Raw genomic sequence first — 26,967 nt, forward strand, 5'->3', positions numbered from 1 at the left:
GGTTAGGTAACTGTAACTGTAACACTGTTACTTTTTTTCGGTAACGTGCCAATGACTGCTTACGAGGCTGCGCCGCTAGCTGCTCCTTTTCGTCCGGGAAAGGAGATAGGCGAACACCCCTTACGGGAAATGCCCGTTTCGGTGAAGGAGATTCTCCTTTGTCGTGTGTCAGCGAGGCGAACTCCGTTTCGGTAGCAGTCTTTCTCTGCAAAGGCCTTTTAGGTGCCCGTGTTTCAGGGGTATTAGCTACTTGCCAACGGAGGCGCACAGCTGGGCACGCGCTGGCGCAAGTGCCTCTGCCGCGGCTATAACGTCACTGCTTTGGAATGCGCAGACTGGCGAATGTGCAGACCCAATTCTCTACACACCCGTACTCCAATTGGATTGGATTTCAATGCAATCCAATCCCATTTAATCCAATCCAATCCGATCCAATGCAAACCAATCCAATGCTTCTCGCGCTTGCGCAGAACGAAACTGCTCAACCTCGGCCAGAGTAGCTTACGCTACAATATACTTTTCAGCCAGGACGCCAGGGTGCACATGAATTCGCCAACGCTCGTGGGTTTAAGAGCAAGCTTGTTATTTTCGGGAGTTGGAATCATACAGAAACGGGAAATTATGGAGTGCTTGGAAGAAATGTAGGACTCTGCGAAAAGCAGTCTGGCCATCGGAAACTCTATAGGCTCAGTTTGGGCAGAAACAGTGAGCGCGTTAGAGCAGAAGTGGCTGCTCCTTCCAATCTGCTCTCGGTTCGGCTCTATCTGGCAAGTAACAAACATAGTCCCACAACACAAAAGAGAACCGACAGGATTCGCGGAAAAGCGCCCTCTACACTAGGAAGCAAGTGAATATGTGCCGTATAGCGTCTTCGGTAAAAAAGAGTAGAAAAGGTTCAAGCAAACGCTGAGCCAAGGTGCGCAAAGCATTTTACATGTTGTCGGTACAGCCGAAAGGGCGCATAAAAAGTGATGACATCTCACTGGATCGGCCTTTCAGTGGAAATTCTCACCGTTTGCTTCATTGAAAATACAGGGAAAAATTTAGGGTTAACACTGGCAGCTTTTCCCGTGGTTTGAGCTGAACGCGACGTGTAATTGTTTTTGTGAGCTAACCAAATTCAGAACTTCATTAGTATGAATTCACCTAAAAGACATTGTTTTCCTAAAATTAGAAGTGTTTGTGTCAGTTCGTATGTGTGCCCGTGACTTTTTCTCATCGCGTATTTGTTTTTCTTTGAAGTGTCCCCAAGAACTTTTTAAGTGGTCAGCCTTGTGATGAGATAGAGGACAACAGTGTTGTTTGCGTCAGACCAAACACCGATGATGAGGAAGTTGATTGAGTACATGCGACGGCAGGCCGTGGACAACCACCTTTTGTGGATATGCGCGAAAAGTGAACCGGCCGAATATCGCGAAGGATAAAAGCGACGGGGAAGAAGAAGAGGTGGTTCGTGTAAGAAAGGGCGGCATCGAATCGGTTATGGTACGGTGGCCGCGGTGGCCGCGGACTCCCGAGGCCACCGTCGGGACGCCCGAGTGACCCGGGACCCAGCCAGGCTGCAGTGCCAGCCGCGCCTACAAGCTTTCTTCGAACGCGCATTAAATCGCCGCCTTCGGCTGTGAAACGTTGTGTAACCCGTGACAACTACCAAAAGGGCGCCTACAACCAAGGGTGTACCAGGAACGGCAGCATTAACTGCACCATACCACGTGAGACATTTTATCATACCACGTGAGACATTTTTAAGTGCACAGGAACTGCAGCCGATGTGCGACATACTAAACATGGAGGACCGTTGGAGTTTCGAAGACAGCAGAACAGCACTGGACGGGACAACAGGACGATTCAACCACTAACAACCAAATGCTCTGTTTACGTGAACGGCTTATAGCGGCGTGAAAAAGTGGGTGACACAAATAAACAAAAGGAAACCGAAAATTCTACAGAAATTCATAGAATAATCTACTAATGCGTAACATTCTTATGCCGCTTGTATTGAGTGTAAATTTTTTTCAACCAATTTTTTGGGGTTTTTCTAAATCCTATCCGAGCAATTATCTCCAGTTACGCTACTATAACGATTACAAGTGAAACTTTTGCGAAAGCTGCGTTATAGTGGAAATGCAGGGCGTTGTACTTTTTAATTTTTTTGTGTTTGAAAATTTAGTTATGCCATTTATGTCATTTATGCTAATATAGCGATTATAGGAGTTGGTCATATCGGCACTTTGCGTCATCATAAAAGCACTGCAGAGACACAACGGGTTGACTACCAAGCTTTGGGAAGCATTGGGGGGCTTTTAACAGCTCTCAAGCGTCCGTGAAAACAACGATTTTGCGGCACTTCGACCGCAGCACTCCTAACCTCACCTTAATAAAAAGGTTCTGTGCTGCGATTCCAGTTCAAATCATTTTTAACTAGAAGGCATGTCAAACTGAGTAACCATGGGAAGAGGGCACTTATTGGTATTGACGCGGTGTTGATTCATGAAAAGTTAAGAGGCCCATGGAATAGCGAAACAGATCTGCAAGCACAGTCGCCGGCTCAACTTCCTCTTCTACTCAGCCACGGACAAGAGTGCGCTTGGTCATCCCTTTCCGTTATAAACCCGGGACAGCATGCCTCGTAGAAACTGCTATGCAAGAATATAGCAAAGACTTTGATATAATGACCTCTTTTTACGGTCTGATCCACTTCACTATCTATACCGGGTGCTCGAAAGTATAAGCTTTATGTTAACAGGGTTGTCTGCGCACGCAGACGGGGACACTGAAAAAACGAGAGGTCAAGGCGCTGAGGCGTTTCTGCCGTCTGTGTCCCCGAATGCGTGCGCTTGTAACCCTGTTAATATACATCACCAACTATCCCACCAAGCCATCCTCGTAAGCTTTATGGTTTTCTTAAAACTAGGCACTAAGAGGCACGCGAAGACCATCTGTGCAAAAAATTATGTGGCCAGGAGGACACAAAGACAGATGATCATTATTGCTGTTGGCAGGCCAACTAACTAAAATTGAATAGTAATTACCTTTTTTGTTGACTGCAGTAAGTGGGTATCTTTGTATTGAAAAGTTAGAGGCACTCGTGTCCCAGTATCAGTTGGAAGAATTCTGCCTGCGATCCGAGATATCATACTCCAAATTTTAATTGTCATTCGCAGGATTACGCGTACAAGAGAGTTAGAATCGGTGCAGAGCTCCTCCGTTACGTGACGCAGCTGTTGCGTTGTCAGGCCTACATTTCGCCAGCCGAGAGATGAAGGCGGACAGTTATAATCCTTGCCAATGCCTCCGCTCCGTTGTCAATTGAATTGAATGTGGGGTTTAACGCGCCGACGCTACACAGGCGAGGAGGCGCGCAGTAATGGAGGCCTCCGGATTAATGTTCACCACCTGGGGATCTTTAACGTGCACCGAAATCTCGAACAGACGGGCGTTTTTTTTCTTTTCGCCTCCATCAGAAAAGCGGCTGCCACTGCCGGGAATTGAACCCGCCCCCTCGGCTCACCAGCAAAACGCCTTAGCCACTGAGCCACCGCTAAGGCGGGTCGCTGCGTTGTCAGACTAAGCGGCGCACTCAACAGCCGCGCAACATCGGGGAGGAGCTGTGCGCCGACCCCGACTCTCTTGCACGCGTTTGCCAGTGGCCCCCTTTTCTCCCTTTCCTCGCGGTTCCAGATGTGACGGGATAACCAAAGGCTATAGATTGCATGCGATCGCCGGGAACTTATTCTCCTGAAAATCGGAAATAGGGGTCGCGTAGCCGAGTGGGGAAGCGCAGCCGGCTTGACACGCAAAAGCGTTCAATTGCAGTGGCCGCTGTCCGAGAGAAGCCCGGACGAAGCTCGGGATGCCTCTCTTCCAAAAACGGGCCTTGCCAGTGTCGCGCGCATCGGGAGACGAGGGGGATGAGGAAGCTGATTCTTGTGCTTGAGCAGTGGAATAATCGGTCTGTCTCGGCTGGGTCGCAGTTCGTTTCGGACGGAGTGCTGTGGCGCATGCAGTACTTAGCTTCGTAAATGTCTGCCTGCCATGCACATCTGTAGATATCCACAGGCGGGTGCCATGCAGCGTGGGATGCGCCAAGACAGGAGAGACTGTGCGCTAAAAGGGCTATACTCCCCTCGTTTATGATGGGACGCCTCGTTGTGCACTCAGGAACAATCGTCACATTGTTTGCTGTCTCAGCCCGCTTCATCGGCTTCGCTAGCAGCGAATATCTCAGTGACAGCTGAAGCATACCCCCCGTGCATTGGCGTCCGGACAACTTCAGCACCACCAAGCAGCGCGACCTCATCAATAGAGGAACTGCGTGCTTAACGCCCTCTTAGCTGATTGCTGAACTCTTGCGACGCCTGCCAGAAGGGGCCCCAGCTGCGGGCCGGAGTGTTTATGACACAGCCAGTCTCGCCCAGTGTTCCCTCAGCAGCTACCTCGTTCATGCGCAGGGCACTGGCGGCCAGCGCTCCGATCCTGCAGTTCCAGGGCATCACGCCCTGTGGTGCCCTGTCCGCTGTCACGACGGAGGCCTTCGCCAGGAGCTCGCAGCTGTGCGTGGAGGCCATCCGAAAGTCCTGGGACGTCATCAAGAACGTGTCCTCCACAGGTTGGGACTAGGGCCATTGTGCAGTGCGTATGACGCACATTTAGACAATTTGAACTATATTTCGGCGCTTCCTTCCATTTTTGCGTCGCTTATCTTGCACCTTCGACCTCGCATAAAATAGTTACCGGGGCACGTAAGCTTTGTTTTAGGCGGTGATGATGCGTGAGCGTTACTTCTCTTTCAGTTGCGAAAACATAGGTGTGGGCGGTTATGCTGGCAGTTGGCATTCCTGTATTCTCACGGCTGCTGTGATCGGCACTGCCCAGTCCCTAAGAGCGTGTGTGAATTATAAATGGGTGTGCTGTCGTCGCTGACAAATAGAAATTTAAGAATAGGTCGTGAGTTCTTAAGGCAGCGTCATTCCGTTTTCAAGACACTGCAGGTGGGGCACTCCTTGTTACACCCGTTGCCGTCTAGTCGTTGCCTTCTAACACTGCCGCAATCTTCTTGATGAACCACTAAACGAGCTAGCCTGTTCGCGCCCCGTGGCCTTGCTTCGCGAATTCTCAACTTCAGTTATGGATTGTTGCCCCAGCAGGCCTACCTTTTTGTTTCCGTATTTGTATTTTTAAAATGCTTTTTAGGTCCGTTTAACGTATTTCTTTGGTAAATAAAGATGGTGTAGCATTTTCAGGTTCGTTTTCGTGCGGGGATGGCCTTATTAAAATGTTTAATTAAACTTCTGTGTCGCAAGTTCCCGGCTTGGAGTGGTTTGGAAACAGAATGTCGCTTTAACGAATGTTGTCATCGTCACTGGCCTATATATCTGAGTGGGTACGTTTTGTAGGCCATCGCAGCGAATAGGAATTTTGATCAGGGTCTTCTGATTACGAGCAACAAATGGCGAGTATGATAACAGGATTGGTAGCCAATGCGAATTCCGCTGACAGGTTCTGGCTACGGGGATCTGGGGACGGAGCTTTTTTTCGCCAAGTAATGCGACAGTGACGCGTACGGAAGAAAGGGGCAGGCTATGTTAATCGGTCAGCACTCGGTAGGTCGACAATCCAGCGCTAGATTCTATTGCTTCTGCGTACAAGCACAGCATTTCCTGTGCGGACCCAGCGCCACCCATTGATTCGCTCGTGTTCTGTCATGCTCGAAACGCTGCGCCGTTCTGCCTTAGTTGCCTAATGGTAGATTCGTTGGTTTTGGAACGAAAGCCCCGCGTTCGAACCCTAGCTATGCTAATACTGTTTTCGAAAATGTGCTATTTAGTTTATTGTAAAACGCTTCCCTAGCTCAATTCTGCGCATTCTTTTCGTAAATGAAAGTGAGGCGTGGTGCATCGACACGTCTATTTAACGTCTTGCTTCCAACCGGAAGTGCAGGGCTTGTAGTTACCTAGGAACGCAATATGACCCCTCCAGCGTTTAACCGAAAGCAGCGTAATTGAGTTGAACAGAAGTTGGGCAAACAAACTCCCGTATGCGAGACTGGCAGGCAGCCCCAAGACCACCGCAGGAGGCCCATTCCGGATGCGCAATAAGGCTGCGCCCACTGGCTAGCTCGGACTGAGAAAACACAGGCTGGAGACCTGCATGGGCAATTCGAGCGTCTTCATCACTGAAGTAGCAATTGTGCCAGGGTCAAAGTACTTTCTCGCGAATTCTCCTCTGCTTGGCGATGCCAACGCGGGTACGCGCCTGCTCGTAGTATCGGAGAGACGAGCGGCAACCCAACGGAAAGTCTTCGCCCATCTGCTCCATTACCTGGAGACGACCAGCCTCACACAGCGGTTGTAGCCCGGAGAGGAGTGCCCGAACTGATGTGCCCGTACTGACAGCTTTCTAGGACTGACTCTTTCTAGGACTGACTGACTGACTCTAGGACTTTTTGTACCTTTTTCTCTCTCTCTCCCTTTGTCTCTCTCCACTTTATCCTGTCACTCCCCCTCTACTTCCATTCCCCTGCACTGGGTTGTATGCAGGTGAGCTCCCTCCCGAGCTCAAACTATCCCCAGTGCCTTTCCTTTCCTTTTCCTCTCCCGTCAACCACAAACAAACAACAACAACAACAACAAAAGCGGGTGTTAAGAATGAGAGGACACGTTCGCCAATCCCTGAATTGCAGATACTGCTTAGGGGCCATCGTCATTTTTTCTTTGTTTACTGGCCTGTGAATTAACTTAAATTTCGCCGAAACGATGCGCGATGTGGGCGTACTCGGACTGGGCAGCTCGTGAGACTTGGTACAGAATTCGGGAGTCTCAGTGTGTGACTGGAAAAACACGGAGTGTGTCGTCGGAACGTGTCTCGTGTGCTATGCATTGTGTGCAAAAATAGCGGACCTTACATTTTCGAGGCCGAGGTATTGATGCTGCTTGATTTTAAGACGCGCAAAAAACTTTTCGTGGAGTGATGCTTTAGCAAGTAATAATATGTGGCGACCAGGTGACTGCTCATGTGACATGCGTGCATATTAAAGGGGAAAAACACATTGTTTGCGAGAATCATAACCAGCGATTTGGATAACCTAACTATCCTTAGCAATATATTGTAGAGAAATTAGAGAAATTCTCTTCAGAATACTATAGGTTTTGAACAAGAACCTAAAAGTTGTCACTTTTTTCTCTCCATGAAAAGCGGAAGGCGCTGCAGCCATAGCCGAACGCTTCCACATTTGCGGAAACTTCACGCCAAAGAACTACACGGACCTCCGAGACTGGCTCAATGACCTGTACCAGAATCTGGCCATGGTCAACTACCCGTACGCAAACGAATTCCTGGCGCCCGTTCCTGGCCACCCGGTGACGGTGAGATCGCTCTGCCATGTCTGCCGAACGCCGGGCCCTATGTCCCGTGGGACACCAACTAGTGCGCGTGCTGTCTTTCTGGGGCTACCAATTTAGCATCGGCCCTATTTTACCCCCTGCAGCGGTGTTCACATAGGCCAATGACAAAATGGCGGTCGCGGGCTGTGTTGGGGCTCGAGCCTTTGCACGGCAGCTGATTTATGATGAAAGTCGCCGTCAAAATGCCTTGAGAAAGGTTCAAGGTGCTTGATACGTGTAAATAAATCTTCGAACCGCTAAAATATCGAGGTCTGGAAAGTGGGCAAGCAAGCAGACGAGCGAGCCTCTGGTTAAGGGTGTATCCGCCCCTGCCTAGGCGCACAAGAAACAAGCCTCCTGCAATCCCAGAGCTGGGAATGGGATGCCCTGTGCTTTATTTCAGCCGAAGCATGCTGAAATCCCCCCCCCCCCTCCAGTCGAACAGAATGAGCCAAGCTCAAGGCTACGTTAAGGGGACCCTGCAAAGCTTTTTCAGCTTTTGTTTACGTCGTAAAGGTTTCCAGATTGTAGTCAACAAACAAGTCCAGTACATATAATGGGGAAGCATAATGTACACGAACCAAAAATTACTGCTCTATGCCCAAAACTTGAAACCTAATCAAAAGATTTTTCTCTCTTTCCCGAGTAATTGGCTTCCTTTGAGCGCTCGAATTACGCCATTACCGCAATGTAGGGGCTATTGGCGGCTTCCTTTCTGTTGCAGCAATACACGCATTCGATATCCACTTCACAAAAAGGCACAAAGCAAAGCAGGAACGTAAGGCGGATCATTCTGCAGCGACGAGCAAATCGCGCAGTGCGCCTATGGGCGGGCGATGGCTTTAGCTTTCGCAGTGCTTCCAGCCGCGAAGGGAAGAGTGAAAGCGCTCACGGGAAGGTTTGCAGAGCCCCTCTGAAGAGCCGAGGTCGGTCTGCTGCTTTTGCTACACTGACACTCAATCTCTGCTACGGGGTTTACCAACACATGGCACGTAGCGTCGTTAAAAGCTAATGACAAGGAAAAATACATTCGGAATGCGGTGTATCGCGACACCAGCCGACTAGTTGGGCCTGGGGTACTGACACTCCAGATGACGCCCATCGTGCCCCCTTCTCAATCTATCAGGACAAAGAGAATAGGTTCATTTTTAGAGCCAAATCACGACTACGCCTCGTCTCGAAAGGTGATTCATCTCGTCGCAATGGCCTTGAGCTGCCGGTGCCAGGTGTGACCTCATGCCACGTGACGCGCTGCGGAGAGGCGTCGCAGCTGTGCCCGCTCCGGGCCTCGCCACTGCGCTTCCACGTGAAGGCGGTTGAATAGCGCATGCTTCGGCGGCCCTTGGTCGCTCAGTCTCGCCATGGATTGCGCGCCGCCGCCGTCACGTCCCGTCATCCGCTGCCAAGAGGTGTCGCAGGTGCGTTCGTGCGGAGACACTGTCTGCGTAATCCGCATGGCGATCTGAGTTATCTCCTCCGTGGCATGATCCACGAAACCGTGGCTTTCGGGGATGCGAAGTACTTGCCTAGCACGAATGAAGAAGCCGGTGACCACATATTTTACACTCCTGTCCGCCTGCTTCATTGCACTTTGTTGTGAGAAGTTGTCGCCACTCAGCCCCTAGTGAAGAGTTTCCTCACTCCCGGGGATCAGTTGCGATCAGTGTCGCTTTGGTGTGTGAGAGGCCTAGTGCAACGGCTAGCTCATCCGTTTGTTGTGTTAAAGCTCGTGGCAGAGTGGTGCGAGTTGCGAGGCCCGTCTTCATCGTCATCACCCGATCTTTGGGTTTTCTTCCACGGAGTGAGGCTGAGTCCGTGTAGGCGGCCATGGGGAAGGACTCGTGTATTACTTGCAGGGCAAAGCTTTTCCCTCGCATCGTATGTGACGATAGTTGGGACGCCTGGGTAGCCGGCTAATCGCGTTGTATTTTCGTGGGCGGAATAGCGTCTGGGGCATTGCACTTTAGTTGTTCGAGGGCTATTCCTGCTGTTGAGGTTTTCGCGAGGCGTTGATTCTTGTCAAGAAGATGGCGCCCTACATGCTCATCGATCTTAACAGGGCTCCTGCGCTGCCCAGGGGGGCTGCGCTACCGACTTTCGGGTAGCACAAAGCTGGGTTCGGAGAGGGGGCGGAGGAGGCGTCCAAAAGGATTTTATGTTGACAGAAGCAAAATAAGCTCGATGCTCCCGATTGTTTTGCGACATGGTCTCCAGCTCATCCCCGACGCGTCCGATCTCTTCCGGCGATCAACTTTGCATTAGGGAATAAAGCTTTGCAGCGTGAATACGTTTGCAGCGCCAAAAAAGTGCTGGGACGGTGACGCTCGCAGGTTCACAGATCGATGAAAATTGCAGTGAAAGCTTCTTGTTTAAACTAATATACTTGGTAACGAGGACTTTTCAACAACAGCCGGTCACAAAATTGGCTGTTGCTGAACGTGGTTGAAAGCAAAGCTTTAAACGACACCCACAACAATCGCCCATGCAACGTCACTTGAATTCACACACGTGGCTCTACAAGGAGTGAAACCAGAGATTTTGCCAGCCGTTACCTGGAATTGGCGGGGGCGGCGACCCGAATGCAGCAGCAGAGTCAGCCACGGCCGGGCTGCAGCGGCGCACGCCACCGCTGTAGCTCGGCCGTGAGTCGGGAGAAAGACAACGGAGAGGAGCGTCTTTTGAAGGGTGAGACAGCAGAACCTAGCCGTCCTGATTTGCTAGCTTGGGGCTACACCACCACGCGACACAAGGGCAGACACAAAAAATTCGGCGTGTGAGCTTAGTGATTCCCACTTATACCGATTTAAACTAGTTAGTTTAGTAACACGGAAAACAAGCGCTAAACAAAAAACACAGGACGAGGAGTGGACGGGACAAGCGCTAAACTTTCAACAAAAAGTGTATTGCAGAACCACAGCCTATAAACACGTCTGGCTAGCATGAAGAGAGGAGAAAAGAAAGGGAAACATCAAAACGGTGGGCAAAACGAGAAAAACAGTGACGTGCCGCCTACGACAAGAAATCCAATTCAAGTTTCGATAAAGCTACAGACAGCCTGCTGATGCATTGATGCCCAGACCTTGCTATCTCTGCCGCTTCCACAATTTCTCCTGTCAGGCCCGAGCGGTGTGAAGAGAGGACAGTTTTGGGTCCTTGGTCGGGTCCCAGTTAGGCTACACATGCAATGAAATCTCTCTTGAAGTTCCTTCCTAGCACTAAACTGGGCAGAGTTTTGTGATTGAAAATTTTGAGCACATCAAATGGCATCTTTTCATTTTTATAGTTGATTTTGTTTTTGTTGCCTTTCTTTTTTGTTTTTTGCTTTATTTCTCATTTTCTTCTATTATCTAGCGTAGCAAGCCAGCGCAACGGCTGGACTAACCTCGCTCGTCCTCATTAATGTTTCTCTCTCTCTCTCTCTCTTATTCTACGTCGGCTAAATCAAGAGCCTTACAAGTTTAAGTCACACTTTTGAACAAAGGTAGAGTCGCGGTACGTTGGGGCCGTAACTAATTGCTACGGGGTTTACCAACACATGGCACGTAGCGTCGTTAAAAGGGTGCAGAGGTTGGTGCAGCACATTTGATACTGTTTGGTACTGAACCCACGCGGTGGTTGGTGCCTTTGACAGGGCATCATTACCAACAGGTCACACCTTATACTTTATTTATTACGGAAAACGTACACGCCGGTTTCTACACAACAGAGAAGGGTCTGGGCCAGCGTGATGTCAGCGCGGAGGCGCACTTAAATGAAAGGAAAAGGCGCCGCTAAACAGACATGGACGAAGGCGGCACGACACACACAGGCGCCTATGTTCCATCCATGTTGCAAAAGGACCGCGTCGCGGAGTAAACATTTATTCGAGCGAGAGGCTATTGCGAAGGGATGGGGTCAGCTCCTACGTCCACGAGGCCGGGAGCCTGCGCCCAATCCTGGACTCGCTGCACATGGGCTTCTGGAAGTCCCGGCGCCGAGCTGGCTAGAGCAGGCTCCCACGGGACGGGTTGTGGTGAGGTTACGCACGGCTACGTAGGCCGGAGAACGCGAGATGACACGTCGTAAGGGGCGTCGGAGTGTGGGCGAGAAGAGGGATGGTGAGGTCCTCGAGAGGGGACTGCAAACTGTTTCTGTTGTTAGTGCAATGGAGTATGCACGATTGGTGGTTTGATAGCGAGATGTGTGGAGGAGGAGAAGTTCGTCTCGTTTGGGTGTAGCGCGAGAATGGGACAAAAATTTATGAGCTTCAACACTCCCGAACACAGTTATCATGGGCGAAAGCAAAGCCTGTGCGCACACTGTGTCGTGAAACCATGTCTTGCTTGAGGTGTCGCAGCCTGGTGTTCAGCTATATCTGCTGGATTATTGCGTTCGTCGTTTCGCCTGCTCTGAACGCCACGAGCAGACACCCCAACCAGCGCGGCAGCGATGGCGAGATTGAAGGACCAAGCGCCGGCGAAGCAGCTGTTAAGCGCTCGCCTAGTCCGCTTGCCTTGAAGGCACTGAGCCGCCACCAGGCGCAGCAGCCGCCAATCCTCCTCCTCATGGAGGAAAGAATATTTTTATTTCCTCCATGCTCCTCCCCCTCCCCGCCACCCCAATTCGTGTGGTGCGCAGGCGGCGGTGATGCTTCAAGCGAGCGAAGCGACTAAAGAAAAGATGCAGCTTGTGCGCCGGCAGCTGAAAGCCTCTTGCGACACGATGTGTAACCTCAAAAAATGAAGCATAGTACAGTTTTCTCTTGAAAATATAAGGACGATCTATTGTACTTGCTCTATACGAGCCTAATAGAAGGTCAGTTCTTTGAAGACTCAAAGGGTCACTTGCCGCAGGCGATGCAATATAACTATGCTCCCCACTGTAACGCGCATCACTTGAAGAGACCGAAGCTGTACGTAACCTCCACGACCATCAAGAGGGTATAAGACCACAATTGCCGCCGATTTGCTTCCTCTTCGCTGCCGCAACGACCTCTACTGCACCACTGTTGCTGTAGACGTGAGATCCTTTCATTTTCTTTTTTTTTTAACTGATAATCATTCTATATCACCCTGGAGAGGCGTACGCTAGGACACGTCTTTCTCGTTCCGAGCAAGTGCTGCCATGATTACGGCGAACGCTGGAGCTCATTTATAACCACTTTTTGCCGGTCTCTCTAAGTGCAGGGTATGCTAGGCTTGAGAAACAAGCGCTGGGGTCGCTGGGTGGTCGCCGCGAGGCGCGCACACGCGAGCGTTCGGCATTTGCTTTGCTTGGTTCCCTTAACTGAGTTTCCCGGTAGTTTTAACTGCGCACACGAAAAATTACCATTTGCTAAACAGCTTCGCTGCTAAAATGATATCTTACGGGAAATTTTTAAGTTACGGGGAATTTCTAACTGCAAAACATACTCAACATACTACTGCATTTGTAGTATGTTGAGAAAAAAATGTTTGAATTTGAGTTTGAACACGAACCGCCACCCAAGTGGGGCTTTTAAAGATGTCTGGTGGTTCTGATGTTGAAAGCACCTTCTGTAAAGTAATATTGGCAAAATTCGACATAAAATGAGAGTTTTTTGAGGGTCACCAAAGGACTCGGTTTCTGCTTGGGATAAATAAAATAGTTGCTTAGAAAAAACAGCGCCAAAAACAATATGATAGGAAGTAAAGACAAACACTGCGCTGATATCGCATCGTTTTTGGCGCTGTTTTTTCTAAGTAGGATCATGCACCAGCTAGCCCGTCTCAGTTACTCAGTTATAAAACAGCGCGGGAAACAGGACCACAGGAAGGGCAGACAGGCAGGGCGCTGTCTGTGTGCCCTCTCTGTGGTCCTGGCCTGCCTTCAATCTGTTGTAGCCCGTCTCAGTTCACTTGTTGAATAAAATAGTTCTTTCCAAACGTTAAAGCCTGGACTTGCATTGAAAATAGCTAGTGACTTTGCCTTACCTCGTACAGATTGGGCAGTTATTTTTTTAACTGAATCTCGAAATGTTCGAAATTCAGAAACTGAAGATAAAACCCTGAATAATGTCTTGACGTGCGACCTTGAAGAGAACGGCTACACGATAACTCAAAACGGATTAGCCTTCATCCTTGATTTATTTTTGGTAGCGGAACTTCGGCATGAAAATTAAGGCGTCATATCACGTTGCGTCTGCTATATCTGATAGTGTAAATTCAGGAGTGTCCCTGGAGTTCATTAAATAATGATTCACGTGCACCAATATGTCTCACACAATTTCGTCAGGGCTACGTTGTGGCAAATTGATCTCAATACAAAGACATTGTTTACAAGCGCACAGAAGGAATTCTTCCTAAATTTTTCGGGAATTCACCGAGACAACATCTCCTTAGCGGCAAGGAAGAGGGCTTTCTTACGGGGGGGGGGGGGGGGGGGGGAATGGCCACTGGCGAGTCACGGAGCCACAGGTGTGGATGGACCCTGGGCAACCGGACACCAGGGGCCGAAGTCCTTGTGCTCGAGAGGATACGGAAATGCTTCGATGGTGACTCGTACATTTAAGATAACAATGATTATTACGGCCATGATTACACTCGCCAAATGAATCGGGGCACACCGTCAGAATTACTTGTTATATTTTTGCCCAGGAAGCTTGCAAATTCCTCAACAAGACATTCGGAAGTAATGATGAGCTGCTCGACGGTATCTACCAGGCGATCAGTGTCTTCCAGAACTACACGGGGCAAACGCAGTGCAACGACCTCTCCAAAGGATCTGGCACGCTGGACGCTGCAGGGTGGGATTATCAAGTAAGCCAACGTTCTTTCTGTTCATGTAGGTTCTGTTCATGTACCTACACTAGCCCAGGGGAACAGACAGGCACTATTAAAAAAAGCGCTTCTCACGTGATTAACTTTGCACACGAATCTGTACCCATCCATCTTTTCTTGGCTGTAAGTGAGTGTTTCTTCTTGCACAATGCTATTGCTTTCTTGGACTTTCGTATTGCCGTTTCAGTTTTGTCGTCTTAAAATTTCCTCTTCCTTTAAACTGTATGCTTAGTGGCCTCTACATCATTCCTCTATATGCACTGTCCACTGGGGCTCTCGTGGTACTTCAATAAAACAAATAAATAAAATTCTAAAAAGACCCCCGGTGAAGAACAAGAGCTGCCCAAGCTCATGTATCCCTATGGAGTACTGGTACCGAGGCCCTTTATACACTGCCTCACAATTGCGAACGAATCTTTTGCGAGGAATACATTTTTCTAAATGCTAAATGAAGATTCCGATATCACTTAAGGCCAGAAAATGTTGTACAGTTGATCCCGGATATATCGAGCCCGGATATATCGAATTATTGCATATATCGAACAGTCCAAATATCCAATTGGATATCCTATGCAAAAGTATACCGCTTTCGTACGCGTGTATCGAACTCTCGTTCACCGTCACATTCCATATATCGAACGCCGCGCCGCAAGTGCCACTGCAACTGTGCTTCTCCTGATGGAGTTGTGGGCGATGGCGATGACTTATCGCGCGTCGCGTCGCTTTGGGGGCCTTCAGTACTTACAAAGTAAGTCTATGGCTTCAATGCCTGCTCCACCTGCTCGACACACTAGTATGGGACACCCTCATGACTAGGAGAACGCAGGGTGTTACTGGATGTGAAAGCGGAAGGGGACACCGACCCATACAGAGAAACTCTATGTTGTGACCCAGGGGCGGCTCTGCTGGCATGGAGACCGGTGCGGCGTGGTGCGTGTTTGTTTTGTTCTCGGCGGCGTGTATCCGGAGACAAGGTCGCAAAAAGAACATACGAATTTGGATTTAGCGATGAAGGCGGACATCAATAGACGGGTGGAGGCCAGCGAAAAGTAGTCGTCGGTTGCAGACGCATTCGAAATTCGAAATTTCTCGCAGCACATTTTGGCACAAACCAGCGCAGCAGGCTGACCGAAGGCGAAGGCAGCTCAGCACGGCCATCCTGGAGCGTTTCGGGTACGTGTTCTTGCAGCTGGTTCAGCAAAGCGGCTTCGTTGCAGCTCCAGACGAGATGCTTTCGGATACAAAAGACAACGGCGTTGAGCGCCTCGAGAGTGACTTAGGGAGCTGTCAGCATTCCCATGCGAAATCCCTGTTGTCCCAACACCATATAAGTTCGTAACTGTTGACTACGACCTGTAAGCTGTTGTGGATCGCGACGATGAGGCGATCGCGGCGAGGATGGCCGCTACGGAAGAAGGGGACCCTGACGACTTTCCCAACCGCCTACCGCCGCCGAGCTAGCCTTTCTCGTTTAAATGGCGTTGGTAAGCTTGGAGGTAGCTAGGTGAACTTCATGACGAGAAGATACAGCAAGCGAAGCTCACGGCCTTTCTTCGTGCTCAGTAAAGCGCGGTGGTCGTCGAGCTCTGTTCCATATTTTCCGTCCTTTGAAGAACAGATCGGGAAGCTACCTTTTGTTGCCGTCTTTCAAAGCTCTCAGTGATGTGCGGAGGTTTCAGACAAGGTCTAGATGGGCATATTTTATATTTGGAATTATCGATATATCGAACCTTTTCGCGATCCCCTTGGAGTTCGATATATCCGGGATCGACTGTATTAATCCCCTCCATAAAACTCCATGTATCCTTATAAGCGATCTGTACACTTGGCCCGTCTCGATTCGGGTTCACTACCATACAGGAATGCATTTCTTAGAACACATTTTTGCAGGGGCAATATGCGCCCTGATATCAGGGTGTGATGCTGAATGCCCAAGGACCTGTTATTAAATAGCTCCACATGGCTCCGTGTGTGCTTACCAAAATGCGTAACAAAACGGGCTCCCACCTTCCGAACCACTGCGTGGCTTGTGAAGGCAAGCCATGCGAGCCGGTTTCGAATCAGACGAAGGTGCTTAGCAAAAAGAACAGATGGAAAGAACAGATGGAAAGAAAATTAATTGAGGCATTCTTTATTCGAAAGCGTGTTGAGGAGTGTGTGAGCGAACCATCCATATCTTTGTATGGAAATGAGTATGAATTTTTAAACCGTTATATCATGTGATAAAGGTGGCGAAATGTGTGCGCATGTGCTGGTGTTGGTATATTAGCGTGCTCATTTTTTAAATAAACTACAATCTGTGAGTCTGCGCTCGTCCTGTCTCTTCTCTTCCTTGTCACATCTGTGTGCGCAGTTTTTACGTATAAGCATGATGAATCAACTATCAACAACATGATTTACTTGCATTTTATCATCGTCATTTTCCTGTGAGGTGAAATTGTGACACATCGGGCGTCATACACGGACAGACGGGTTTCCTTGGTCAGTCTACACAGAAAGACTCAAGCACAAAAATAGTTTTTGACATCAGCCAATGTTGCCATTGCGTAACGAGACAGTGTTTAGAAAAGACAGAGTTCAACCTCATTCTGCTCTTCTAAGGGTGCTTTTTAACCGCTGTCCTTGCGTGGTATTCGGGGACCCTTAACTTGTTCGTATAAAATTGATCAGCTATTGCTGCTGCCGCATGGTGTGGCTGACACGTGGGTATGTCGATAAGTAGAAGGCGGTCAGGTAGCGGCACATGGCAGAACGTGAAATCATTTTGCATGCAACAGGAATAAAGGAGTACCGTATTTTCAAGCGTAGAACCCCTACTAAAAATGCGAAAATTTCAGTGGCAAGTAGAGGGCGGATATTACGCGGGGTTCTTACTTTTTGTGCCGCTTCACGGCACAAGACGCATTGCCATGAATTGCCGTGCGCATTGCCGTGATTTGCATCTTCACGGCAATGCGCGTTGTGCAGTGAAGATGGCCTTGTGTACAACAGGGAGGACTGCGGCTCAAGTGACAGCTCTAGCGAGAGCAGCGACACTGAGTGAATTGTGATTTTCGCCTTGCAGTCAATGTATTCTCCTTGCTAAATATACGCTTTGTCTGTCTACATAGTATGTGATGTGTTGCTGGAGCAGTAGCTTTGGTGAAGCCTTTCCTGTATCAAATACGCGGGCAATACGCGAGGTTTTTTTTTTATTCGGCGGCTGAAAGTGCGGGTGAGGATGAAATGCAGGGGCGGGTTATACGCGCGAAAATAGGGTAGATGCAATGCCAGTAAAGGAACACGTGAGAAAAAATTTCCGATATTCTACACTAGGAACTTCGAGCAGCATAACTCCACAGGGCTTTTGAGAGAAACCACAAAATAACCAGAAGCGTTAATCAAGCGTCTCCAAAACGGCCTCTTTTTCGCGCATCACCAGCTCGGGTATCGCAGAGTCAATGCACGCCTTCCTGGTAAGCTTTGCCTCCACTTAGAAGGTGCCTGGAATTTTGAGCCCTTTACATTAAAAATTCCTCGGGAAGCTGAGGCTGCTGACGCAATTTCGAAGGGAAATCCTAGCGATACTTATCAGGTACTTCTGTACTGGAACATGAGTATTTGAGTATTTGATTTTTAATTCTTCGAAAAAACCTAGGGTCGCTGAGACTAAAGGCGAACGTGGCCTGGCAGAGGCCTCAGTCACCCGATTTACAGCGTACATACTAACACGTCTGCTCACAAATTTAAGCAATATAGCACAATCGTAATTGAGAAATAGCACAAAGCAAAGTCATTACTACATCTCTTATGTATTATACAAAGCATGGGTCTCAAATTCACAAAGGGATCACAATGTACACATAAACGCAGTAATTCGTACGCATAAACTTTGATTAGTTACACTACTATGTCACAATTACGCAATAATATATTTTTGTTTGTAATTGTTTTTAATTTCTACCTTTAGGGGAACATGTAGACATATACTTCGAACCCTTAATTATATATCAGTATTGTGAGCGTTTTGCTTAAGTAACACTTCTTTGACCTGCTTTTTCAACGTAAGTTCACTGGCGTCGAAGTGTAATTTTTCTCCCAATTTATTTAATATTTCAGTTGACTGGCACCGGAAAGATTGCTCACCATAGTTGGTTCTTATTTTTGCAGTGTACCCTGTTGTATGCCCTAAATGGTAGCCAGAAGATTTATTGTTAACTTGATTGTGGGTCTTTTGCTTATAATTGGTGTGCAGAACCTTCATGTAATAGATTTGGTCAGCCCGAAGCATTGAATATTCAGTAAATAAAGGACTTGCCCTTAAATCTGCGTAACAGCCATGATAATCTAAATATATGCGCGAAATTCTTTTTTTGCAATGCAATGAGCTTGTTATAATTAGTTTTAGTTGTGGTCCCCCCCACCAAAATTCCGTAACATAGTTTCGAATAAATTAGAGCATTGTATAAGCTTTGTTTCAACCATAGTGGTATCAAATTGCCGATTCTATATATGATGAGACCTATACTGTTAGAGAGTTCGGTGGACAGGTGAGCAATATGCGTATTCCACGAAAGTTGTTCTTGAAACCAAACACTAAAGAACTTCTGTTCTGTCACTCGGTTTAACTTGGTTTCGTTGAATATAGTGGGGATTTCTTTGCGGACATTTTTATTCTACGGTTGTTTTTGTAGTTGTTTTTGTAGCGTTGAGTTGCAATTTATTATCTAATACCCAATTTGATAATTGTTCGAAGTAAACGTTTACCATTGAGTGAAGCTTAATTATATTATCAGATGTGAAGAAAACGTTAGTGTCATCCGCATACGTTACAAGTTCTTTGCGGACCTTCTATATTTATGATGTCATTTACATAAACTATAAACAGTAACGGACCTAACTTGGAGCCGTGCGTAACACCTTGTTTTAGCTCTAATATGCCTGATGCAATCGAGTTTAGTTGAACAAACTGCTTTCTTTGAGTCAAATAGCTTTTTAAAAAGTTACCTGCCACGCCAATATTCTATATCTTTCCAATTTATTTAGCAAAATATTATGATCTATCGAATCAAATGCTTTTTTAAGGTTTAAAAACAGTCCAATTGTGAACTGCCTGTTTTCAATGTTTGCAATTATTTTATCTTTTATATACAGTAATGCTTGCTCTGTTGATTTAGCTTTTTGGAAACCATATTGATACTTCCAAATTACATTGTGTTCAAGAAAGAAAGCCAATAATAGTCTATTATAGATTACTCCCACAAATACCTTGAAAAAAATGTCAAGACAGATGTTGGCCTGTTTTTGCTGCATTGTCGTGTTCTCCCCCTTTATGTATCAGCTTCACTCTAGCAACTTTAAGTTCCTCAGGAAAAACACGGCTCGACAGACATAGATTAATAATGTGCGCTAACACGTCACTTACTTGTAGTGCCACGCCCCTAATGACACTCGATAAAAACCCGTCACCTCCTGCCGCTGCATAATTATTTATTTTTTCGATAAGGTCCCGTACTTCGGTATCGTCCGTAGGTTCGAAAAAGAAAGAGCTGGACAATCGTGGAATGCCAGTCGCGCCGCGGCCGCGGTTATCAGTGTGTGTTGGGTGCGCACCAGCATCAATAAAATGAGTATTCATACAGTTGGCTGGCTGAAGGCTCTCTACCGGTTCTCCATCTAAATGCGTGAATTGCGGCTGTGCTATTGTTTTGGATGCAAAGCATCTCTTAGTCGACCCTCCGTCGTCCGGCGTCCGCACCTCTCCTCCTCTCGACAACAGCTGTGATAACGCCGCTCTCTCTTCCCTCCTCCTCTCCACACCACCTGTGCGCTAGCGCGCGCTGTTCCTCCCCTCCCATCTCCCCACCAGCTGTCCAATCACGCGCATGCGTGCTGCCCCTCCTCTCCACTCCCTCTGCTCTGCAAATGAACCCCGTCCGCGCTCCGCTCAGTTGCTTCTTCGGTACTGCGCCGTCCGATGACTGGAAATGTACGCCAACGATTCCGTGAGCGAACTAGCTGGAACACCTTCAACTAGCGCCAGCAAGCACACTGTCAGAACCGCGAGCACCTCCGAAGACAAGGCTGCACAGAGGAGAGCTCGCGACGCCGAACGTAAACGGCAGCATCGAGCAGCGGATTCATTTCTTCGAGAACGAGAAGCCGCTTTGAAACGCCAGCGGCGAGTAGCTGATCCAGATGGCGTTCGGCAACGTGACAACGCTTCGAAACGCCAGCGTCGAACAGCGGATTCCTTGCTTCGAGAACGAACTGAATAAACGGGGACCAAAGAAACACGTAGACACAGACAAGGCGCCACTTCCAACTAAACTTTAATCATGAAAAACCCTGGATTAAATACACTGTTTGACGTCATGCAAAAACGTCACGCCAACAACGTTTGCAAACCTACACGTGTCCATCTAAAAACTGGAGTTCTTTGAATGATAATGTAACCGATGGTGTACTGATGCACTTATCTCCCGCCTTGTGAATGAAGTAAGCCTCCACAATTTCTCTTTCTTGCCTATCACGCACCCATTTTAAAAACGTGGCCTGTTTGAACGACGTGGCCTGTTTGAAGATGTTTCAACGACAGAGCGCGCGAGCATTGTTGGCCAGTAAAAAACAACGCAGGGGGCCACATGGCTGAGCACTGTAAAAGGTGCACTCAGCAGGGAACTAAATGCACTCCGCTCTTCAAACAGGCCACGTTTTTAAAATGGGTGCGTGATAGGCAAGAAAGAGAAATTGTGGAGGCTTACTTCATTCACAAGGCGGGAGATAAGTGCATCAGTACACCATCGGTTACATTATCATTCAAAGAACTCCAGTTTTTAGATGGACACGTGTAGGTTGGCAAACGTTGTTGGCGTGACGTTTTTGCATGACGTCAAACAGTGTATTTAATCCAGGGTTTTTCATGATTAAAGTTCAGTTGGAAGTGGCGCCTTGTCTGTGTCTACGTGTTTCTTTGGTCCCCGTTGTTTAGCGCCTCAAATTTATTCAGTATGTTCAACCAACTAGCCCTGATCAAGCTTTTGTTCGAGAACGAGAAGCCGCAAAACGTTTCCCACTACTCGATAAATAAAGAAGACATTTAATACGCTACTACGCGAGCCTTTGCTCTAACAACCAATTAACACGCTACTACTCCACGGCTTTGCATCCACTCAGGGTTCCCACGTGGGAAGATGGTGTAATTTTTCTTTTTCTACTTGTTATTTTGTTAACAGTGCCCCATATATTTTTAGGCTGGCCTCGTATGTGGAAAAATAGCGGTTCGTAATATTTTCTTTTCGCTCTCTCTAAATCGCTCTGTAGCTTGTTTCTAAACTTTTTGTACGCCTTGTGTATTTCGGGATCCTGCATTTTTATAAAATTGTGTAACATAGCATTTTCCCTTTCTATGCGTTTATACAGATCTGGACCCACCCAGGGTTTTCGCACGTTTTTGGTTCTTTTAATTGCAGGTTGTAGAGGAAAGGCTGAACCGTACCATTCTCCTATGGATTGCAGGAAAACAATTCCAGCGATATTCGCATCGCTCACCCGACAGACGATTTCCCAATTTAACGATTCCACTAGTTCTCATAAATGTTCGATTATGCGATTGTTCACCTTACGGAAAAAGCACGGTTGAGAGGATGTTGGCGTCGGTGTTTTCGCTTTCCTTTTTCTGTCTTTTGTGGCGAATTATTTCGGCGAGCCTGATTGCCACCCTTCAAGCGACAGCTCCTCCAGAATCATAGCTCTCCGTGGCTGGTGTGCAGCTTTCCCGCTCATAGCAGTCCTTTCAACAGTAATTACGCTGTAGTTGTTTCGCGAAATGGAAAATATTCTCGCGCAGCTAAATGTTGAAAGTGAAAACTTGCCTTGCGCACAGTTTCAAGTCTAGCGCGTTGCGCGACTAAGCTACACAGCCATGGAAACTATCCCATACTAATGAAGATTCGACAGCGAAATACAAAAAATAATTCCCAATCCTGGAAAGAAGTTCATTTCGACGTTTCATCTCCATGTTGACATTTTGCTTTATGCCTATTACAACTTTCCTGATGTCATTTTCGTATGTTACGGAGAGTTTGGAATTTTGAGAAATTAAGATGGGGCTGACTCGGTGCGGTGACGTTCAGTTGTCACGCAGCACGCAGTAGCGTAACTCTTTCGTTTCACCACTGTCAACGTGCCTGATTAGCGCCATGGTAACGTACCGAGCTCCTAAACTCGGTTTCCAGTACGTTACCACAGCTCCTAATCTGATGCGAATTTCCACCGTGAAAATGCAGACAGGGGACGAATGCGACAAACACTTGGTCCCGTTCGTCCGCTGTCTGCATTTTCGCGCTTGAAATTCGTACGATGGATTACCAACTAGCTCGAAACCATAAGTTATCCTAACCTGAGCTAAAGCAATTTGGATTCTATTGCCGCACGAAGCCCAGAAAGCCTTTGATTTCTTTTCTCTTTGGCCTCTCGGGGTTCTGGGCCACAGACATGGCAAGTCTGTGGAAGGAAGATTAGCCAAACGCAGCTCCGGTGTACAATGAAGCAGCAGTTTGCGTTTGTTCCCTGCAACGGGTGAAGTTAAGGTAACATTTTACGTTTCAGTCATGCAACGAGATGGTGATGCCAATGTGTAGCGACGGCGTCAACGACATGTTCTACAAGGACGACTGGAACCTGACCAAGTTCCGCGCCAAGTGCGAGAAGGACTTCCAAGTCACGCCCGACGTCGGGAAGGCCGTTCTCATGTTTGGCGGGAGGAGGATATCCGCTGCATCCAACATCATTTTCAGGTAAACGGCGCGCAACCCTCACACTGGGAATCTCGCAAATCAGCCTTCCTAACTCCTAGGCCTCATTAACGATGGAGCTGTTTAATCCGGCCGGACGTTTTGCAACGCAGACTGAAAACCCCCTAATTTGAAAGAAAAAAAACGCGTCCTTTGGGGGGATTCAAACCTGGGTCTCTCGCCTTCTGAAACCGGCGTTCTTTTTTCTTTATTGCCGGCTTTTGACGTACTCACAGCAGCAACATTACGATGCAGGACAAACGTACAGGGGGATTTAAAGAAATACGAACAACGAAGCGCACCGCCTCCGACGCGTCCTGCGCCATCTGGCTGCAAGTAAATAAACTGCGCTCATGCGCACTTCTTCGAGAGCGGTTGAGAATGCGGCCCACGTTTATGGGAAATGCTTGATCAGGAAGCGACGCCGGTCGTTTATTTTGAAGCGCCTTTACACGCCGCGTCGCCACCGAGCTGGCATCATGCTAGCTGCATTCAGCCTGCTGCGCGCTTGGCTCCTGAATGTAGTAGATAACAGGTTGCTCAGTGGTGACAGAGCATAAAAAGATGCCTCCAAATAAATGACCGGCGTCACTTATGCGAACTGCCCCTAACAGTAGGCCGCACTATGAAACGCTCTGAAAGAACTGCGCACGCCCGCGGTTTACTGGCACTGCAGCCAGACGGTCCGGCATGGGCCAGGGGCTGTGTGCTTCGTATTTCTTTTAATCCCCCCGTACAGTGCCACCATCCGGATAAATTGCCGGACCTCGGCATACGGACAGAAGGAACAAGGCTAAGCAGTGCAACATGAAATAAACTTTCACCACCTTCCCATAGGGGAACCCTGAGTAGTATGCGAAGCAGCCATGGGGTCGACTCAAGTTCGCATTAGTTTTCAGTTCGTCGTTTACTTTAGGTTGCGGTTCGTAGCTACCGTTATATTTACCGTTTGGTTTCCATGGTAACTGCCAAACTTTTCACTTACCGGAACTACGAAATGGAAGCTTGCGTTGACCCCATGGCTGCTTCGTATACTACTCAGGGTTCCCCTACGGGAAGGTGGTGAAATTTTATTGCAGGGGGATGTTAGAGTGGAGAGGCATTAAAGAGAGAGTCATCGCGGCGCTGCGGGAGGAGAATGAGGGGAGCGGAGCGCGCGCGCGCGTCATTTATACCGCGGAGCTACCGTGTCGCCCCCAGCAGAGTATGCAGCGGCTACCGTCGCACCTCTAACCCTAAGCTGCTTAGCATTATCGCGCGCGGAGCTGCAGGTGTTTCCATTCGTTGCGCAATCGCGGAGAAGAGAGGAGCTTCGGAGAGGACAGGAGGAATGCCGGAGAGGAGTTGAGCGTCGGAGATGAGAGGAGAAATGGCGGAGAAGAGAGGAGAGGAGGTGGAGGAGGATGCGCATACGCAGTGGGAGTGTGGACGCCGCACAACGCCAGAGGGAAGGGGCGCGACCATAAGCTGCTTCGCATTTAAAGGGGTCCTGAAATACCTTCCGCCGATGCATGGATGTACATCTACCCAAATAAAGCAATGTATTTGCAATCTCCTCCCGCAAGAATTTTGTTAAAGCGATGAGTATTAGCTGAGAAATCGTAAACCAAAAACCGCGCATTATCGTCGCTTCGCGTTTCCTCCTCCTTTCGACTTACTCTCCGCTGTTGACGGCGCGGGAGCCTTGCCTCCCATGATGCTGCGCTCCGCAGCGGTGACGTACTTCCGTTATTGCGCTGATCAGACTATCGTCTGCTACGGGCAAGCTTTGTTGACACCATGAATCCCGCACTGCGCCGCTCAAGGCTGGAAAAGCGAACGAAAAATCTGGCCGCATGTATGCGGCGGCCTCGCCTTGCCCTTTCGCGGTGTACGTTGCTGGCGGCACATGACTTTTTATCGGCGGCGAACTCGCAGCCGCACGGGGAGGGTCGTGCGCTCTAAAGTCCCTCGATCGGCGTTTATCGAGGGACTTTAGTGCGCTCGATCCCTTGATGCACCGCGCACTGTTTATCCAAAAAGCGCCGTATCAGATGGGGCCCCGTTGGTGCCGGATCTTATTTTGCGGCGGTGGTAATTCCTGCCGGCGGCATGAAAAAGTCGTATTAAACTGATACAGAACCCGTGCACAAAACGCTTCAATCATGTGACCAGTTCAGCTTGGGGCGACGCGTGGTGGAGAGCGGCAACGTTGGCAAAACTTTCTCCGCCGCGGCTCTGAGCTTTCTAGCGCTGAAGCGAGCGCCATTTCTTTGACAATCTCAAACATCGGTTGCCTGGCAACAAGGCACAAACCGCTTAGAAGTCAGTTATGGTTCCGTGATCCCGGTTCAGCTCGGGGCCCCACCTCGCGACATGTGGGCACTGCAGGCGTATCATTCATTCCCATTGGGAAGTGCGAGATGCGTTTGGCATTACAGGAGGCGATGGTGTGTGTGTTGTGGACGCCTTTGTTTCGCGATGAAATGCGCCGCTGGGCTTCTGCGGGTGGATAGTGCTTCCCATGGTCTGGATTATCTTTCTCGAGCGACGTACGACTCAACCTCGTATTGGGTATGTGCAGTGTGCGTGGTTAAAAGCCATCGGCTTGTGCGCCAGAGTTAAGTGACTTGCTGTTCGTACCCGCAAAGCGCGCGCGAGGTGAGTACCGAATTTACGACGGGCAGGAGGCAACCCAACCTCTGTCAATCGTGGTTCAGACTTTCAACGCATGTTGTGACGTTGTGTTCGTTAGAAATGCATCTCTGGATTGTTTTGAAGTTGAATAAAATGTATGCGTCAAACCCGGGCATTCGGCTCAGGGCGTTCTCTGCGATTGCACGAAAGAAGTGCCACAGGGTTTCAACGCTTTCTTTATGGAACGTACTCAGGTAACAGGATATTCATGTTGTGTGATGGCCGTGTTGCATTCAATACGAACGGTTAAGCGTTTGTTTACACTTGTTTCGTTTGTCGTAAAATGTTCAAGCACTCCGACACTCCCCTGGCAGATCAGCCGGCGAGTCGACGCTGAGCAGACGACTCATCTCTTTGCCGGAAGTGCGTGAAAAAGCCGCCCAATAGCAGGGTGTCTAGCTCATGACGAACATATGGGAATCGATGATGTAGACATGTGAAGATGGCGGCGTCCAAAAACACGAAGGAAAGGGTGAGAAAAAAACGACAAACTTTGCAACAAAAGTGTGAGCTTTCCGCTGCGCGTAAAATAGTAATACTTGGCACAGAGGACGTTGACGACCCAATCTAACGGTTGCGCTAGTTCATTTAGTGTGCTCAAAATGCCTTTCAGGGCCCCTTTAAAAAACTTACAGTGCCACCATCCCGGTCCCCCGGCTGGCTTCGTTATGATCGTTGCCAATGGTTCTACACGTTCCACCCAATCAGGTACCGGGCCTTGAATTTTAACCCCCTTAACAAACAGCGTTACACTCTCTCGGAACATCTGCCTCGCCGGCCTAGCTTCCACGGCGCCATGGAGCCAGGCCGTGCGTGCTATCCACATACCATGGAGGTCCAGGGCATCAGTGAGTCGTATGGTACCTCATTCTCATTTTCAAAAGAAAGGTACCGCATGCCACGTGGGTCTAATGGAGAGTCTCTATGCAGAGTTGGCTGAAACGCATACCAGAAGTGGACCGCCATCCAGCAGTGTATGCGCACATAACCAATGGTTTCTGGTTGCTTATTACTGTGCAGTCAGTTCCCCACATTACATCCAACTCCTTGTTGTGTAGTCACGTTCTAACTGTCTCGGTATGCAACTTAAAAAAGAAAGACTTTGCCCCTGGTGGAGCAGGCATTCTTTTGACTCTTCTTCTTTCCTAGGCCTTCAGAGTACAAAACTCGGCCCCGTGGTGCAGGGAAGAGGCTATCGCATGCATCATTTTACAGTGCCCCACGTGAGACTGTACTCAGGTATTCCAAGGACAAGCGAGCCGACAACAATGTCATTGGTAACACTGTTTCCCTAAATAGCCAACGATTCCTCCCTGCACGCGACGTGATGACACCACGAACGGCGGTAGTGCTTCGCAT

At 48.6% G+C, this 26,967-nt stretch overlaps 1 protein-coding gene across 2 annotated transcripts in view; it reads left to right on the top strand.

The window, feature by feature from the left end:
• The window catches only part of LOC144165181 (lysosomal Pro-X carboxypeptidase), a 96,426-nt gene that overhangs the window by 65,372 nt on the left and 4,087 nt on the right, over positions 1-26,967 (top strand). For both annotated transcript variants that reach the window (XM_077695292.1, XM_077695291.1), the window contains 4 exons: positions 4,452-4,609; positions 7,195-7,364; positions 13,976-14,137; positions 22,748-22,935. In XM_077695292.1, the coding sequence (XP_077551418.1) occupies positions 4,452-4,609; positions 7,195-7,364; positions 13,976-14,137; positions 22,748-22,935 (678 nt within the window). The remainder of the gene's footprint in view (positions 1-4,451; positions 4,610-7,194; positions 7,365-13,975; positions 14,138-22,747; positions 22,936-26,967) is intronic.

Source organism: Haemaphysalis longicornis, unplaced genomic scaffold (assembly GCF_048455015.1).
Source record: "Haemaphysalis longicornis isolate Haplotype H1 unplaced genomic scaffold, Haemaphysalis longicornis Haplotype H1 scaffold_14, whole genome shotgun sequence".
In the NCBI taxonomy this organism is placed as follows: Eukaryota; Metazoa; Arthropoda; class Arachnida; order Ixodida; family Ixodidae; genus Haemaphysalis; species Haemaphysalis longicornis.